The sequence below is a fragment of the Mustelus asterias genome, unplaced genomic scaffold, assembly GCF_964213995.1.
Source record: "Mustelus asterias unplaced genomic scaffold, sMusAst1.hap1.1 HAP1_SCAFFOLD_100, whole genome shotgun sequence".
In the NCBI taxonomy this organism is placed as follows: Eukaryota; Metazoa; Chordata; class Chondrichthyes; order Carcharhiniformes; family Triakidae; genus Mustelus; species Mustelus asterias.
Window position 1 is genome coordinate 96,356 of NW_027590147.1, and position 18,801 is coordinate 115,156.

The 18,801-nt window shown below is 45.7% G+C and overlaps 1 protein-coding gene across 5 annotated transcripts; it reads left to right on the forward strand.

The window, feature by feature from the left end:
• The first annotated feature begins 781 nt into the window (after positions 1-781).
• On the forward strand, positions 782-18,502 carry LOC144484308 (uncharacterized). 5 transcript variants are annotated; one of them, XM_078202843.1, is made up of 5 exons: positions 782-880; positions 2,378-2,489; positions 2,696-2,840; positions 10,145-10,251; positions 13,230-18,502. In XM_078202843.1, the coding sequence occupies exon 5, from the start codon at positions 13,580-13,582 to the stop codon at positions 14,828-14,830; it is 1,251 nt and encodes a 416-aa protein (XP_078058969.1). In that variant the 5' UTR covers positions 782-880; positions 2,378-2,489; positions 2,696-2,840; positions 10,145-10,251; positions 13,230-13,579; the 3' UTR covers positions 14,831-18,502. The 5 variants fall into 5 exon arrangements, with proteins under 5 accessions (XP_078058969.1, XP_078058971.1, XP_078058973.1 ...); XM_078202844.1 differs by lacking the exon at positions 782-880 and adding an exon at positions 1,645-1,744; XM_078202845.1 differs by lacking the exon at positions 2,696-2,840.
• Positions 18,503-18,801: the final 299 nt, after the last annotated feature.

Genomic DNA, 18,801 nt, shown 5'->3' on the forward strand with positions numbered 1-18,801 from the left:
TGTTGGTCAGTCATATTTGCAATTCAATGCTGCATATGTCAGAGATATTCAATTCAGAATCAGGAGATGCAGAATAAATAAATGTATCGATGTTAAATGTTGAATAATGAAACAAATACCTAGTAAAATAGATTGAGAATGATGCATTTACCACAGTGGTTCATTTTCAGTTTTGTTTCAGATCCCAGCATCCACAGATTTTTGCTTTTATTTATTCGCTCTGACCTGAACCTCAAAATTCATTCAGGGCGATCGGAAATACTGGATTTTCATGAGAAGAAAAAGGTGGTGTGTGGGAGGAAACAGGAGCACCTGGAGAACGTGCAGACTCCGCACAGTCACTCAAGCCGAGAAACAAACCTGAGTCCCTGGTGCTGTAATGGCTGTCCAAAGAGAGAATGTGACGGCCATTAGCAGTATTTTCCCCTGGTTTCTGTGGCTATAGCTCATCTTTCATTCCCTCACCCTGCAGTATAAATATATCCCACTTTCTATGTCTTTTTGCTTTGACAAAAGGTCATCTGGACTCAATATTGCAAATATCTCTGACATTAAGTGATGTCCATCTTTGTGCGGGGCAAATGTGCTCCATTTGGACAGAAGGTGGAGAGTCGGAACAGATGTGCCCCTAACAAAGATGGCGACGGTGTGGGGCGGGACTTTAGGCGGTGCCGGCAGAACGCGAAGGCGGCTGGGCTTGCACACGCGCATTGGAGCGGGAGTGTTTTGTTGACGGAAGCGCGCGGCTTCTTCTCTTGATCGGAATCAGATTTGAAAGCGGGGACGATTAACGGTCGGCGGCAGGGGCGGGGCTTGTCAACCGCGCGCGCTGGCACAAGTGGACCCTCGAGCTCAACCTGAGCGGCAGCAGCAGCAGCAGGTGCGGAGGCCGCGCGGGAAGCCGGGGGCTCGAGTAGGAGGCAAGCCGGGTCAGCCCGTCTCTCCTGAGGGGAGGCCACCGCACACTGACCTGGGGATGTGGAACCAACCCAAAACTCCCCAACCCCGGGTTTTTCACGTCTCTTTTACCCCTCACCGAGCTCCTGCCGTGGTTCCCCGTGGACGGCAAGGAGAGTGCGCCAATCAGAATAGAGAGTCTGAGTCCAAAGATGTGCGGGTTAGGTTGATTGGCCAGGTTAAAAATTGCCCCTTAGAGTCCTGGGATGCGTAGGTTAGAGGGATTAGCGGGTAAATATGTGGGGGTAGGGCATGGGTGGGATTGTGGTCGGTGCAGACTCGATGGGCCGAATGGCCTCCTTCTGCACTGTAGGGTTTCTATTTCTATGAGTCTTGATCTTCCAGGCAGCAAGGCTTTATTTTCTAATACAAGTCAACAAAGCCGGGATTTCCGGATGAATCCAAAGAACCAGCGTGCTTACAGTCTCTTTATACACCTTTTAGCTTCATATCTCATCATTCTTATCTTACATTCAAGGCTATCTTTGCAGACCCAAGGCCACTTTTCGTCAGTCGCCATTGTTTACTAGACCTACCTTATCTGTCTTCTTTTTGATTGGTCACTCATGAATGTGCTATGATATCATTGTGGTTTCATCTTGCCTTTTTGTCTGAAGTTTGTTATCCATTTCCAAGGTTGTCGTTTGCTCAACCATTGTGGGGCATCCTGATAAGCTCAGTCCTTTTTGAAGATGTGTGTTTGTTTGACTATCTTAGGTTCATTTAGGAAATTACTTTCAGCTTCTGTGTGTTTGCTTGACTTCTTTTAGCCTTCATGTTCATCCATGTGAGTATCCATGTGTATTGGCCTGGTAAGATAATGTGCACTTAAAAGGGTACAAGTGTATGCTTAATAAGATATGTGATGATATGTGAGGGCTTCTTAGGGAGTGATTATCTTTTTCTATGTTAATGATTATCTCTTACACTCCTCATCACAAAGCAGCCCCTCAAATCCCCCAGAAACCACTCGGACCCAACTTGGCATCTTTTCCCCAGGTCATGACCCTGAGATGCCCTTTTGGTTTCAGCCCCTCCACCTGATCAGGTGCCAACTGCGGTGCTGGTTGGAGGAACGATTGCTCGTTTCCAGGGCCGGGTGCTGAACTGGATCTCTCTCAATGTCCCGCAGTGTTCGTTTTCAAGATATAATTTGGTACATTAGGTGATTTTTTGCTTTGTCCCTAAATGGAGGGCAAGTGGATTGGCACCCTGATTATCAATTGACACTAATCCACTTCTGCCATCCTCCATTCCCGTGGCAGTTCAGTGGACACAACGGCAGCGTGTGTCTGAGGTTTGCCCAAGCTTTAGTTCATGCTGGCACTATTGCCACCACGTTGGGGTCCTCAACAGAGAGACTCCCTCCTTAAAGAAGGTCTTGAAAGGGTGACCAATTTGTGTTTTCTGTTTCTCACAGGAGCCGTGATCAACAGTGTGGCCAGAGAGACTCCATGTACCCAGTCGCATATTCGGACAAACAGCTACCGGACATCTGCGTCCAAGAAACAGACCGGATCCTGGTTGAGAAAGTAAGTTGGATTTGAATGTGTCTTTAGTGTGTGGCTGACAATGCCCCTGGATTGTCCACGGTGGTGAAGTACCTTGGTGAACCACAGCAGCCTGTGTGATAAAGGGTTAATCGTCATCCTTACTTCCAGGCCTGGGTATAAGATCAGCATATGGCCTCCCCTAACCGGCCCCCTTTACTGATACCCTGCTCACTTTCTGTTTTCAGCGCTGCTGAGACATTGTCTTGGGCCCATTGAAACAGCTGCCCATGAATCTGTTCATCATGTACATGGCTGGCAACACCATCTCCATCCTCCCTATCATGATGGTGTGCATGATGGCCTGGAGACCCATACAGGCCTTGTCAGCAAGTGAGTATTGTCTTGGATCGACAGCTCAGAAGCAGCTCTGAACCGGCATCACTTGAGCAGCTTAGAATAGAGTGCTGAGAGTTGGGTAATTAAGGGAGTTAGGGAAGGAAGGAAAAGAGGTGCTGTTTTACTTTCTAACTTTCTCAGCCTTTAGGAAGTGATCTTACTCTTCTACAGGAGAAGAGGCTAGATTTTTGGTGAGTATCTGCTAAGTGACTAAGATTTATTCTGTTCCTAAAGATCAAAATAGTATAGGTGGTAAGGTTAATAGAATACTTAAAAACAAAAATAAATTATCATTGGATAAAATAAATAGTTTATTAGTACACATTCAAGCTGCAGCATTTGGGAGTTCCTGGGTGTCAGTTTGATCCAGGGCAAACAGGCATAGAAGTTTACAGCATGGAAACAGACCCTTCGGCCCAACTTGTCCAAGCCACCCTTTTTTTTAAACCCCTGAGCTTGTCCCAATTGTCCGCATTTCGCCCATATCCCTCTATACCCATTTTACCCATGTAATTGTCCAAATGCTTTTTAAAAGACCACATTGTACCCCCCTCTACTACTACCTCTGGCAGCTTGTTCCAGACACTCATCACCCTCTGTGCGAAAAAATTGCCACTCTGGACACTTTTCTATCTCTCCCCTCTCACCTTAAACCTATGCCCTCTAGTTTTAGACTCCCCCTACCTTTGGGAAAAGATATTGACTATCTAGCTGATCTATGCCCCTCATCTATGCCCCTCATTATTTTATAGACCTCTATAACATCACCCTCAGCCTCCTAAGCTCCAGAGGAAAAATGTCCCAGTCTATCCAGCCTCTCCTTATAACTCAAACCATCAAGTCTGGTAGCATCCTAGTAAATCTCTTCTGCACTCTTTCTAGTGTAATAATATCCTTTCTATAATAGGGTGACCAGAACTGTACATAGTATTCCAAGTGTGGCCTTACCAATGTCTTGTACAACTTCAACAAGATGTCCCAACTCCTGTATTCAATGTTCTGACCAATGAAACCAAGCATGCCGAATGCCTTCTTCACCACTCTGTCCACCTGTGACTCCGCTTTCAAGGAGCTATGAACATGTACCCTTAGATCTCTTTGTTCTGTAACTCTTCCCAACGCCCTATCATTAACTGAGTAAGTCCTGCCCTGGTTCAATCTACAAAATGCATCACTTCGCGTTTGTCTAAATTAAACTCCATCTGCCATTCGTCAGCCCACTGGCCCAATTGATCAAGATCCCGTTGCAATTGGAGATAACTTTCTTCACTGTCCACTATGCCACCAATCTTAGTGACATCTGCAAACTTATTAACCATGCCTCCTATATTCTCATCCAAATCATTAATATAAATGACAAATAACAGTGGACCCAGCACTGATCCCTGAGGCACACCGCTGGTCACAGGCCTCCAGTTTGAAAAACAACTCTCTACAACCACTCTCTGTCTTCTGTCAAGAAGCCAATTTTGTATCCATTTAGATACCTCACCCTGGATCCCGTGAGATTTAACCTTATGCAACAACCTACCATACAGTACCTTGTCAAAGGCCTTGCTGATGTCCATGTAGACAACATCAACTGCACTGCCCTCATCTACCTTCTTGGTTACCCCTTCAAAAGACTCGATCAAATTTGTGAGACATGATTTTCCACTCACAAAACCATGCTGACTGTCCCTAATCAGTACTTGCATCTCTAAATGTTTGTAGATCCTGTCTCTCAAAATACCTTCCAACAATTTACCCACCAAGATGTGAGGCTCACTAGCCTGTAGTTTCCAGGCTTTTCTCTGCAGCCCTTTTTAAACAAAGGCACAACGTTTGCCACTCTCCAATCTTCAGGCACCTCACCCGTGTCTATCGATGATTCAAATATCTCGGCTAGGGGACCCGCAATTTCCTCCCTAGCCTCCCACAATGTCCTGGGATACACTTCATCAGGTCCCGGGGATTTATCTACCTTGATGCGCTAGTGTCACAAGTTGGCTTACATTAACATTGCAATGAAGTTACTCTGAAAATCGCATAGTTGCCACACTCAGGCGCCTGTTCGGGTACACTGAGGGAGAAATTAGCATGGCCAATGCGCCTAACCAGCAAGTCGTTCGGACTGTGGGAGGAAACCGGAGCACCCGTGTAGGTGTACGAGGCAGACTGGTGCAGGAGGTGAAGTTGCATGGGATCAGAGGTGAGCTGGCAAGGTGGATACAAAACTGGCTCGGTCAAAGAAGACAGAGGGTAGCAGTGGACGGGTACATTTCTGAATGGAGAGCTGGGACAAGTGGCGTTCCTCGGGGATCAGTGCTGGAACCTTTGCTGTTTGTAATATATATAAATGATTTGGAGGAAAATGTAACTGGTTTGATTAGTAAGTTTGCGGATGACACAAAGGTTGGTGGATTTGTGGATAATAATGAGGACCATCAGAGGATACAGCAGGATATAGATCAGTTGGAGACTTGGTCGGGGAGATGGCAGATGGAGTTTAATCCGGACAAATGTGAGGCAATGCATTTTGGAAGGTCTAATACAGATAGGAAATATACAGTAAATGGCAGAACCCTTAAGAGTATTGATAGGCAAAGGGATCTGGGTGTACAGGTACACAGTCACTGAAAGTGGCAATGCAGGTGGAGAAGGTAGTCAAGAAGGCATACGGCATGCTTGCTTTCATCGGCCGGGGTATTGAGTTTAAAAATTGCCATGTCATGTTGCAGCTTTATAGAACCTTAGTTAGGCCGCACTTGGAATATAGTGTTCAATTCTGTTCACCACACTCCGAGAAGGATGTGGAGGCTTTGGAGGGGGTACAGAAAAGATTTACCAGGATGTTGCCTGGTATGGAGGAGAGGTTGGAGAAACTTGGTTTGTTCTCACTGGAACAACGGAGGTTGAGGGGCGACCTGATAGAAGTCTACAAGATTATGTGAGGCATGGACAGAGTGGATAGTCAGAAGCTTTTTCCCAGGGTGGAAGAGGCAATCACGAGGGGGCACAGGTTTAAGGTGCGAGGGGCAAGGTTTAAAGGAGATGTACGAGGCAGATTTTTTACACCGAGAGTAATGCGTGCCTGGAATTTGTTGCCGGGGGAGGGAGTGGAAGCGGTTACGTCAGTGACTTTAAGGCGTGTCTTCACAAATACATGAATAGGATGGGAATAGAGGGATATGGTCCCCGGAAGGGTAGGGGGTTTTAGTTAAGTCGGGCAGCACGGTCGGTGCAGGCTTGGAGGGTCGAAGGACCTGTTCCTGTGCTGTAATTTTCTTTGTTCTTAGTTCTTTGTTCTCACCCGGAGGAAACCCACACAGACACGGGGAGAATGTGCAGGCTTTGTGGACTGTGACCCAAGCCAGGTCCTGATGCTGTGAGGCAGCAGTGCAAACCACTGTGCCCTACACAGAGGTGTTGACTTGACAAGTTATCCATGTTTTCGGAGCCATTTCTTCATGTCCTGGTCTGAGAAGGATGGAGAGAAGTCTGTCCATAAGATATAGGAGCAGAATTAGGCCATTCGGCCCCTTGAGTCTGCTCCGTCATTCGTTCATGGCTGATATGCTCCTCATCCCCATGTTCCTGCCTTCTCCCTATGACCTGTCAGAAGTGTGATCACAATGGTATTTGCTTTTGTCTTTTTAAAGTTTATTTATTAGTGTCACAAGGTGGCTTGCATTAACACTGCAATGAAATAACTGTGAAAATCCCCCAGTTGCCACACTCTGGTGCCTGTTCGGGTACACTGAGGGAGAAGTTAGCACGGCCAATGGACCTAACCAGCATGATTTTCGGACTGTGGGAGGAAACTGGAGCATCCGGAGGAAACTCACAGACACAGAGAGAACGTGCAGACTCCGCACAGTCACCCAAGCTGGGGATCGAACCTGGGTCCTTGGTGCTGTGAGGTAGCAGTGCTAACCACTCTGCCACTGTTATGTCTCTCACAGAAGGAATTCTAGAAAGAGAGATGGACCAATTGAAAGCTGCAGATGGCATCTTGTGTAACTCATTTGTCACGCAGCCATCGAATGATTACAATACAGGAGGTTGTTTAGCTTGTTAGGCCAATGCTTTTGCTCTGGGTTGAACAAACCAATCAGTCTCACTCCTCTGCCCTATTCTCATAGCTTTCTTTCTCTCCAGGGTCTTGTCCAATTTCCTTCCCTTTGTTGTATCAGTTTGAGCTGAAGTGGAGATGGAGGAGAAGCTGCTGGATTTAACGTTAAGGGCTTCAAAACCCACTCAGTTTCACAATGTAAAATTGTCAAGGGAGCCAGATTCTAGGGGAGATCAGGTTGAAAACAATACCCTTATAATGTAAAAGGGTATTGCTTAAGGAATAAGTATTCCTGCAGATGCTTTTTATCTATTGTACTTATGCACATTTTAAAAATACCCAGGGATTTGGGTGTCATTAACTGGATCAGCAGCAAATATTCCCCATCCCCAGGTACCTGTGGGGAAGATGATGTTTGACCTTCTTGAACCGCTGCAGTCCGTGTGGTGAAGGTGCTGCCACAATACTGTTAGGTAAGGAGTTACAGGTTACTCACCCAGTGAGGATGAAGCAACAGTGATATAATGTCCAGTTTAGTGACAATAGTTTGTAATTATACTCTGCTTTTAATACAATAAAACTTTCAGATACTTCACAGTAAATGTTACCAAGAAACATTTGCCACTGAGCCACATAAGGACATTATTAGGCCAGGTGACAGCTTGGTCAAAGAGGTGGTTTCAAGGCGGAAAGTGAAGTGGGGAGGATTCAGGAGGAAATTGCAGGGCCCGGGGTCTAAGCAGCTGAAAGAATGACAACCACTGATGGAGTGATCAAAATTGGGAGTGTTGAAGAGGCCTGAAGGAGATTCCAGAGAGAGCAATGATTGCAGCCATGCAGAAAATAAGGATGAGAATGTTAAAGCTTTGTTGCTTCTTAAACGGAAGCCTTTATAAGTCAGCTGGCACAAGGGTGATGGATGAACCGGACTTGATGTGAATAAGCACCCGGGCAGCAGAGTTTTGGATCAACCCAAGATTACAGGGAGATTGAATGTGGGAGGCCGGCTGGGAGTTTGTTCGGAGAGTTAAATCTCGAGGCAGCAAAGGAATGGATGTGGACTTCCGCAGCAGGTGAGCTGAGGACAGGACAAAGTGGGGCGGTGTCACTGAGGTGGAAATAGGTAGTGTAGGTGGTGATGTGGCAAATAGAGTTAAATACAGATCAGTGTAAGGTGCTGCATCATGGAAAGTCAAACCAAGGTAGAACTTTCACGGTGAATGGTCGGACCTCAGGGAGTATCGTGGAACAGAGGGACCTTGGAGTTCAGGTGCACGGTTCTCTTAAGGTGGAGTCACGTGTAGATAGAGCAGTGAAGAAGGCTTTTGGCATGCTGGCCTTTATCAGTCAGGGCATTGAGTATAGAAGTTGGGAAGTTATGTTGCAGTTGTACAGGACTTTGGTGAGGCTGCACCTGGAATATTGTGCTCAGTTTTGGTCAGCTTGATTTGGAAAGATGTTATTAAACTGGAGAGAGTGCAGAAGAGATTTACAAGGATGTTGCCAGTACCCAAGTTACAGGGAGAGATTGGACGGGCTATGACGTTTTTCTTTGGAGCGTAGGAGACTGAGGGGTGATCTTATAGAGGTGTGTAAGGTCATGAGAGGCATGGAGACAGGCCCTTCGGCCCAAACTTTTTCCCAGGGTTGGGGAATTAAGAATTAGAGGGCAGAAGAGTTAAGAGGAGAAAGAATTAATGGGAACCTGAGGAGCAGCTTTTTTACACAGAGGGTGGTACGTATGTGGAATGAGCGGCCGGAGGGAGTGGTTGAGGCAGCGACATTGACAACATTTAAAAGGCATTTGGGCAGATACATGGATAGGAAAGGTTTAGAGGGATATGGGCCAAATGGAGTTAGTTTACATGGGCATGTTTGGTGGGCATGGACCAGTTTGGGCCGAAGGGCCTGTCTCCGTGATGTAGATTCTGTGAGGATATGTTTGGAAGCTCAGTTTGAAGTGAAACATGTTACTGAGGTTGTGAATACTCCGGTTCAGCCTCAGACAGTCGCAATGGGGACAGATGGAGTCAGTGGTTTGGAAGTGGAATTTGTTGCAAAGCTGAAGACGATAGCCTTCATCTTCCAATATTTAACGAAGGCAATTACTACTCATCCAGTCCTGGGTGTCAGACAAGGGAGTGTTGTGGGAAATCATCACTCGGAGTCAGACTTAAAGATTCAACGTGCAGCTTATTGAACAAAGCTTTGGGAGAAGTGCTTGGCACACCCCGCACGCTCGCAGTCAACTTCTCAATTTTAAAATGGCAGCTGAGCTTTTATACATTTCAAAGAGTCGACAAGTACAGACATGAGCAGTTATTATATCATTAGCCTTGGTTAATTACACATTCGCCAATTATACCCCCCGAGCAACAATTGACCTCCAATCACATTCCTTCAAAAACAACCGTTAACAAAAACCTATTGTTTCGGTTTCGCTTTATCTTAAGCTAAGTTGACCATCTGGACCTCACGGTCTGGTTTTTTGTCTGTTCCGTAGTTTTACTTCCTTCTATTGCTCCGGATGCATCTGCTTATCTTGTTCCTCTAGTTCGTTTTTTTAAGTCAACAACAGGATGTTCTTTGCTAACCACAAGATAAGTGTTCGTCCTGCAGGACTGCAGTTCGTCCTGCAGTCACGCACGTATTAGCTTTCAAAAGCCACAGTCTTAATTTTGCTCCAACAGGGAGATGGTGTGTAAAATTGGAGAGAATTTGGAGGTGATGGTTCTCACATACACCTCTTAACCTGCACACTGAGAAGGATCAGGATAACGTTTTAAGGTTCAAACCACTAGCGCCAGAGACTCGGGTTCAATTCCAGCTTCAGGTGACTGTCTGTGTGGAGTTTGCACATTTTCCCGATGTCTGTGTGGATTTCCTCTGGGTCTCTGGTTTCCTCCCACACTCCAAAGATGTGCGGGTTAGGTTGATCGACCATGCTAAATTGTCCCTTTGTGTCCCAAGATGAGGGAGAATGAAAGGGGGAATTAGTGGTGTACGTACATCAGGTTACAGGGATAGGGCCTGGGTAAAGGTGCTCTGTTAGAAACTTGGTGCAGACTCGATGGGCTAAAAGGCCTCCTTCTGCACTGTAAGGATTCTGTGATTTTGGAATCTCCTTTTACAGGGGGTTAGAAGAGGAGGATTTTCACAGCAATCTCAAACCCCCCCCAAAAAATGTGTATCTCTTAATTTCAAACCACAATTGACACATGACTCTTGCAATCTCCATTTACAGGGAGTTAGAATATTTGAAGATTGCGATTTTTCTCTGATTCCAGTGCTTCTGACATCTTTCCAGCTGCAGGAAGTTTTAAATTTGAAAACTGTGAAATTGTTCCAGAGGTGAGTATTAACCTATAATTTAGAGTTTCAGTACTGTGCTCTTATCTGTGCTCTGGTTCCACGTCTCTGGGGCTGGTGTGACTCCGTTACTGTGGATCTGAATCCATGTCCATCCATTGCTTTGTTTCACCTCTGCCCTCCCTGATCACCTCTCTGTCATTGTCAGTTCAGAGAAGGATCTGCAGGCTGATAGCTGGGATGAAGGGATTGTTTTGTGAGGAAAGGTTGGGCCTGTACTGACTGGAGTTTAAAGGTGACCATAGTATTGACATCAGATTGTGAGGTAGTGATTAGTATAGATGAAGAGAGGATGTTTCCAATGTTGGGGAATCTAGAATTAGTCGGCAGATTGTCAAAATAAAGGGTCCCCCATTTCTGATGGTGAGGAGGAGAAATGTCTTCCCTCAGAGGGCCGTTAGTCTTTGCAATTCTCTTCCCCAGAGAGCAGTGGAGGCTGCATCATTAAATATACTCAAAACACAGAGATTTTTGATCGAAAAGGGAGTCAAGGGTGACAGGAGGAAAAGTGGAGTTAAGATCACAATCAGATCAGCCATGATCTTGATGGGGAGGTGATGGCCTTGTGGTATTATTGCTGGACTATTAATTCAGAAACTCAGTTAATGTTCTGGGGACCCGGGTTTGAATCCTGTCATAGAATCATAGAAATCCTACAGTACAGAAGGAGGCCATTCAGCCCATCGAGTCTGCACCGACAACAATCCCACCCCACAGCAGCTGGTGGAATTTGAATTCAATTAAAAATATCTGGAATTAAGAAATTACTGATGACCATGAAACCCTTGTCGATTGTTGGACAAACCTATCTGGTTCACTAATGTCCTTCAGGGAATGAAATCTGCCATCCTTAACTGGTCTGGCCGACATGTGACTCCAAAACCACAACAATGTGGTTGACTCTCAGCTGCCCTTCAAGGGCAACGAGGGATGGGTAATAAATGCTGGCCAGCCAGCAACATCCATGTCCCTTGAATGAATAAAAAAAATTCACTTGAGCAGCTTGGTGGGCTGAATTTCTAACTATTTCTTACGATCTGTCAGGAACATGAAATGGTGAGTGTCGATCAGCATTAATTAGCACCTTCAGGAGAATTGGGTGGGTGTATATAAGAGTTTAAAGTTTATTTATTAGTCACAAGTAAGGCTTATATTAACACTGCAATTTCTCTTAAAGACATTGACATCCTTTGCTCCCTCAGCTTGACACATTGATTTGTCTGGCTAAAAGGTCCCTTTCCTAATGTTCACAATTAAAGGGCTGGTTTCCCCAGGAGATGGCTGACATTTAAAAGAACAATATATCAGTTGTTATATTGTAGATTTGGTATATTATTTATGGTTCTGTAACAAAGTACATTTGTTATTATTTCTCATTTTGTAATGTAGCACTGAAGCTATGTTATATATTTTCACTCATCGAGTCATTACAGCGCAGGAGGAGTCCATTCAGTAACTCAAATCCATGCTGACTCTCTGTAGAACAATCCAGTCAGTCCCATTCCCTTTCTATATCCCCTTCCTCCTGCAACTTTATTTCCTTCATGTGCCCATCTAATTTCTGAAATATATTAAAGGGGACAGTAAACTAATATCGGACAGAGACATGTCTGATGTTGTTTTTTATTCATCCTTGGGACACGGGCATTGCCGGCTGGGCCAGCATTTATTGCCCATCCCTAATTGCCCCTTGAACTGAATGGCTCGCTCGGCCATTTCAGAGGCTGGCTGAGAGTCAACCACATTGCTGTGGCTCTGGAGTCACATGTAGGCCAGACTGGGTAAGGACGGCAGATTTCCTTCCCTGAAGCACATTAATGAACCAGATGAGTTTTTCTGGTCAATCGACAATGGTTTCATGGTCATCAGTAGATTCTTAATTCCAGATTTTGTTTTTAAATTCAAATTCCACCATCTGCTGTGGTGGGATTCGAACCCGGGTCCCCAGAACATCAGCTGAGTTTCTGGATTAATAGTCTAGTGATAATACCACAAGGTTATCAGCTCCCCTGTTGTTATATGGTACAGATTCGATATATTATTTATAGCTCTGTAATAAAATACACTTATTATATCTGGCTGTGTAATTTTGGACTGCAGCTATATTATATATTTCCAACAATCTCTTCCCTCAGAGAATTGTTAGTATCTAGATTTCTCTTCCATAGGGACCAGTGGAGGGATTGAATATATTCAAGGATGAGTTGGACAGTTTTTGAATGACAAGGGAGTCAATAATTATTGGGAACAGGCTGGAAAATGGAGAGAAAGCTCAGATGAGGAAGGATTTCTTCACTCAAGGACGTGGTGATGTTTTGGATTCTCTACCCCAGAGGACTATAGAGCCTCAGTCATTAAGAATTTTCAAGCGAGGGATTGATAGGTTTCTAGATATTGAAGATATCGATGGATATGGGGGACAGTGTGGGGAAAATAATGCAGAGGTCGATCAACCAATAATCTGAATGAATGGTTGAGCAGACTCGATGGGCCGAATGCTGACTGCAGCTCCTATTTGTTCTGATTTCTGTGCTGGACAGGAAGCAGTGAGCATGGATCTGTCAATCAGCCTCAATCAGCACCTTCAGGAGAATTGAGAGGGTGAATATTAGATACAGCAGAGTGAGAATGGAGGGAGAGTGTGTGGGATGGAGATTTACAGCTTTTGGGGAATGGGAGAGGAAAGAATGTTCATTAGAATCATAGAATTGCTGCATCTTATCAACCGTCCCTGAGCTTTCACAATGAATCCCACTTCTGAGGACACCCTTATCTCTGACTTGTCTGTACTGCTGGCAGTCTCACAAAGCAGCTGCCTGTGTGCTGATACGGGAGGCCCTGCTGGGCAAGTTTAATGCTTCATGACTGTGTCTTTAATGAATGCTCCATAAACTAGAAATGTAGATTTGAATTTCGATCATATTCTGAATTGTGATGTTTTTTTCTAAATTGACTTACAGGATATTAGACAAGGAGAAATCAGACAGAAATCTCCAACATCACATCGAGATCTGACAGAGTGACTCGACTTCTTGGGACCTGAGTATCATTGGCCTTTGAATCTAGCAGGAGAAATGCTTGTTTGGCCTCTTCACTTCAAAAGATTGTAAACATCACTGTTACTAGAAATGCACTGAGATACACACACCCGAGTGAGAGTGTTCCAGTGCACTGAGTGTGGAAAGAGCTTTAACCAGTTACACAGCCTGAAAATACATCGCAGCATTCACAGCGGGGAGAGACTGTACCTGTGTTCTGTGTGAAATTTAACTGATTGTTTAACCTGGAGAGTCACAAGGACACCCACACCATGGAGAAACCGTGGAAATGTGGGGACTGTGGGAAGGGATTCATATCCCCATCTCGGCTGGAAATTCATCAACGCAGTCACACTGGGGAGAAACCATTCAGCTGCTCTATGTGTGGGAAGGGATTCACTCAGTTATCCAGCCTGCAGAAACATAATCTCACTCATACCAATGAGAGACCATTTAAATGCTCTGACTGTGGGATTGGTTTTAAAAGCTCTCAGTATCTGATGTCCCATCAGCGCATTCACACTGAGGAGAGACCATTCAGCTGTTCTCACTGCTCAAGGAAATTTAGAACTTCATCCCACCTGCAGATACACCAGCGAGTTCACACTGGGGAGAGACCGTTCACCTGTTCTGTGTGTGGAAAGGGATTCACTCAGTCATCCACCCTGAAGACACACCGAGTCACTCATACTAATGAGAGACCCTTTAAATGCTCTGACTGTGGGAGCGGCTTCAAAAGCTCTGGAGAACTGGTGTCCCACCAGCGCATTCACACTGAGGAGAGACCGTTCAGCTGCTCTCACTGCACAAAGAGGTTTAGAACATCAGCCAACCTGCAGATACACCAGCGAGTTCACACTGGGGAAAGGCCGTTCACCTGCTCGGTGTGTGGGAAGGGATTCACTCATTCATCCCACCTGCGCAGACACAATCTCACTCACACCGATGAGAGACCGTTTAAATGCTCTGACTGTGGGAGCGGATTCAAAAGCTCTCAGGTACTGATGATCCACCAGCGCACTCACACTGAGGAGAGACCGTTCAGCTGCTCTCAATGCTCAAAGAGGTTTAAAACGTCATCCAGCCTGTGGGAACATCAGCGAGTTCACACTGGGGAGAGGCCGTTCACCTGCTCGGTGTGTGGGAAGGGATTCACTCATTCATCCCACGTGCGCAGACACAATGTCACTCACACCAATGAGAGAACCTTTAAATGTTCTGACTGTGGGAGCGGAGTCAAAAGCTCTGGAGAACTGGTGTCCCACCAGCGCACTCACACTGGGGAGAGACCATTCACCTGCTCGGTGTGTGGGAAGGGATTCACTACTTCATCCAGCCTGCAGAAACACAAAGCCACTCACTCCAAGGAGAGCCCCTTTAAATGCTCTACCCGAGAGGCCGGCTTCAGAAGCTCTCAGGAACTGATGATCCCCGAGCACATTCACACCGGGGAGAGGCCGTTCAGCTGCTCTCACTGTTCAAGGAGGTTTAGAATATCATCAACACTGCTGAAACACCAGTGAGTTCACACCGGGGAGAAACCATTCACCTGCTTGGTGTGTGCGAAAGGATTTACTCGGTTATCCAGTCTGCCCAGACACAACATCATCACACCCAGGAGAGACCCTTTAAATGTGGGCGTGGCTTCAAATGCTCTCGGGAACTAATGTCCCACCAGTGAGTTCTCACCAGGCAGAGGCTGGTCACCTGCTCTGACTGGGAAGGGATTCACTCGGTCAGCAAACTTGGTGAAACACCAGTGAGTTCACAAGTGATTACAATTCTGGGATGATTCTTGTGAATCTTTCTTGCCCCTTCTCCAGTGCCTCTATTTCCTTTTTCTAAATAGAGATCATAGAAATCATAGATACCCTACAGTACAGATAGAGGCCATTCGGCCCATCGAGTCTGCACCGACCACAATCCCACCCAGGCCCTACCCCCATATCCCTACATATTTACCCACTAATCCCTCTAACCTACGCATCTCAGGATGCTCAAGGCAATATTTATCATGGCCAATCAACCTAACCCGCACATCTTTGGACTGTGGGAGGAAACCGGAGCACCCGGAGGAAACCCACGCAGACACGAGGAGAATGTGCAAACTCCACACAGACAGTGACCCAAGCCAGGAATCGAACCCAGGTCCCTGGAGCTGTGAAGCAGCAGTGCTAACCACTGTGCTGCCCATTAAATTACCTGCATTGTCAGGTTCTCGCACCAAACCGTAGCAAACTAATCCTGCCGTGTGCACAACAAAGAAATGAGGGATTTGAACCCGGGACCTCTCGCAGACTCGCGAATCTTAACACCCAAAGTGAGAATCATACTCCTAGACCAACGAGCCGCCACTATGACAACTATGACACTATCACAAATAGAACAGTACAGCACAGGAACAGACCCTTCAGCCCACGATGTTGTGTCCAACATGATGCCAAATTAAACTATTCCTTTCTGCCTGCCTTGGTCCATATTCCTCTATTCCTTGCATATTCATGTGCTTATTTAAAACCCCCTTAAACGCCCCTATCGTATCTGCCTCCACCACCACTCCGAGCAGCGCATTCCAGACACCTACCACTCTCTGTGTGTAAATGAAAAACTTGCCCCTCACATCTCCTTTGAACTTTCTTGATTCCCAAGATCCCTCTGTACATTAACTGTACACTTATCCTTAATAGTTGATCTCCCAAAGTGCAGCACCTCACACATGTCTGGATTAAAATCCATCTGCCATTTCTCCGCTCATATCTGTAGCTGATCTACATCCCACTGTATCCTTTGACAACCTTCTACACTATCTACAACTCCATCTAGCTTTGTGTCATCTGCAAGCTTACTAACCCACCCATCCACATTTTCAACCAAGTTATTTATGTAGATCACAAATAGCGCAGGTCCCAGTACGGATCCCTGCAGAACACCACTGGTCACGGACCTCTAGCCAGAAAAACACCCTCCACCACTACTCCCTGACTTCTATGGGCAAGTCAATTCTGAATCCAAGTGGCCAAGTCACCGTGAATCCCATGCATCTTAATCTTCTGGATGAGCCGACCATGAGGGACCTTGTCGAAAGCCTTACTAAAATCCATGTACACAACATCCACTGCTCTACCCTCATCGATCACCTTCATCATCACCTCGATAAAATCAATCAAGTCAGTAAGATGTTGACGGTGCTCCCACTGCAGTCTTGTGATGAAAATATAGACTGGTTGGTGAAATGTAGATAACAGGTAGAATTGATATCTAATGAGGACTTTATACTTTAGAATTGAATACAGGGCTCATTGTTACTAACGGGGAAAGAAGGGTTAAAACCCTTACCCAGAACCCTTTTCACACACACGTGGACATCTCTGAATCTGACACACACCAAATGGAACGTTACACAAGGGACTGGAATTCACTGGAATTTCTTAACAACCTTTCAATAGAAATGTCCTGGTACCGACTGTGACAAAGGACACAACAGACAGCAAGAACCAGGAGGAACCTTTAACCCAGAGAATGTTAATAACCTTGTTCAGGACACCGGTGCCAGGCACAGGAGGATCCCAGGAAAAACGGAACATTTAATTTCTGTCTGTTTCACAATTCTAAATGACTGATTCTTTAACAAAGGAATGTTTAAAAACAGCATTGTGATATTCCGAGGTCAACTGTGTCTGGGAAAGGGGCACACTGATGTGTTTTTATTTTAAACAGGAGGATCCATTGAAAAGCAGCTCTGGACGATACGAGCACCTCCTGACCTACTTTCAATTCATTTCAAATCACCCATCACTTTCCGTGGAATATTCTTTATTCTTCCCTGGGATGTGGACACTGCTGGCAAAGCCCCAGCACACGGTGCTCAGCTCCTAATTGCCCCTGAACGGAGTGACTTGCTCGGCCATTTCAGAGGGACAGTTAAGAGTCACCCACATCGCTGTGTGGGTCTGGATTCACATGTAGGCCAGACCGGGTAAGGATGGCCGATTTCCTTCCCTAATAGGGAGCATGAAGAGGGTGAACTGGACAGGTGTTTACAACAGTCGATAGTTTCATGGTCACCGTTTCTGAGACTAACTTTATATAATTCCAGATTGATTCACTGAATTCAAATCCCACCAGCTGCCTGTCCCCGGATCCTTTGCTGTGTCTCTGCATTACTTGGCCAGCGACATTCCCACCACCTCCCCCCGAATGGAATATTCCAGATAACTCTGAGTTAAACAGGAAGGAGAAAAGAGAAAGGCTTTGACCTTTGGATGACCTCATCACCAACTACAGAAACTTAAAGCTGACCATTCTGTAAAAGTTTATAAACTTTATTTTTATAAAACACAGAGTAAGAAACAGGTGAAAAGTAACGATGGACGTTCCGACTGACATCAGAAACATTGATTGACCGGATAAACACTCACTGCATCACAGAGCGATCCTCAACCATTAAAGAATTGACCCACAATAAGGAATGAGAGAGCCTTATAAAAAGGGGCAGGAGTTTACACAGAGAGGTGACACCCACAGCTGCTCAGGATGATGGAATTCAGTTCAGGAAGGGGATAAAGTGAGAAGCTTTTGTGATTCAAGGTAGAAGTATTGAACAATCTGGAATCAGTGCTTCTCGAGCTTGCTGACTGGCCGAACACTTCAATTAATCTCATCGTAACGACTCCAGTATAAATAAGATGGATTTGACTGACAAATGTTGAAGGTTTAGAGCCACAAGTTTCGACTTTCCATTTGAGCCTGGGGCTCCTTTCTGTCTCCCTATTGCTCGTGTCAATGACAGCCAGGCGACGGAGCTGAGATTAACGGGCCTGCATGTCAGTTGGGAAACTGCCCTGGGCGTCGCACTAATAGACAGGAAGCTGCTGGAGGACTGACTGGGAAATGGGCCTCCAACCAATCGGGGCTCGGGAGGGGGTGACCGGGGCTGATGGTGACGGAACCCCCAGGGTTCAGTGTCCCTGTGTCCAAAGCGGGGAGTCACAGGAACAGGGGACAGAGGAGCTGAAGAGAATCCAGTTGTGTCCAGAACATTGTGAATATCCTTTTACTCTGGTTGTCTTTGATCCTCAAGTCATTTTCTGTTTGTTTTAACCATGTTCTGTTTCATTAATAAACTTTTATCAGTAAAAATATTTGATTGTTCTGGACTTTTCCTGATGAGATTGATGCACTTTAGGGAAAGTGGGTGAGAGGGGTTGGCAGGCTCTTTAACAGAAAGTGAGTCCCTCTAAGGTCATTGGCAAAGGAGCCAGAGGGGGAGATGGGATTTTATTTTTGACTCAGTGATGTTAGAAAATGGGGTTCAGGGAGTCAATTAACCCTTTCTCCCCTTTTCCCAAACTCTGAAATGATTCCCAGTGATAACCCTTATTGGTGACAGTGGTTAGATTTTATTCAGTATCAATAAGAGCTGACACAGGCTAATGTCTGAGCAGTCGTATCAAAGTGCAGCAGCATTACCATTACACTCTGGGTAGAAGCAGCA

Coding starts and splice junctions, on each gene's coding strand:
- LOC144484308 (XM_078202843.1), top strand. CDS start 13,580: ATGGAGAAACCGTGGAAATGTGGGGACTGTGGGAAGGGATTCATATCC.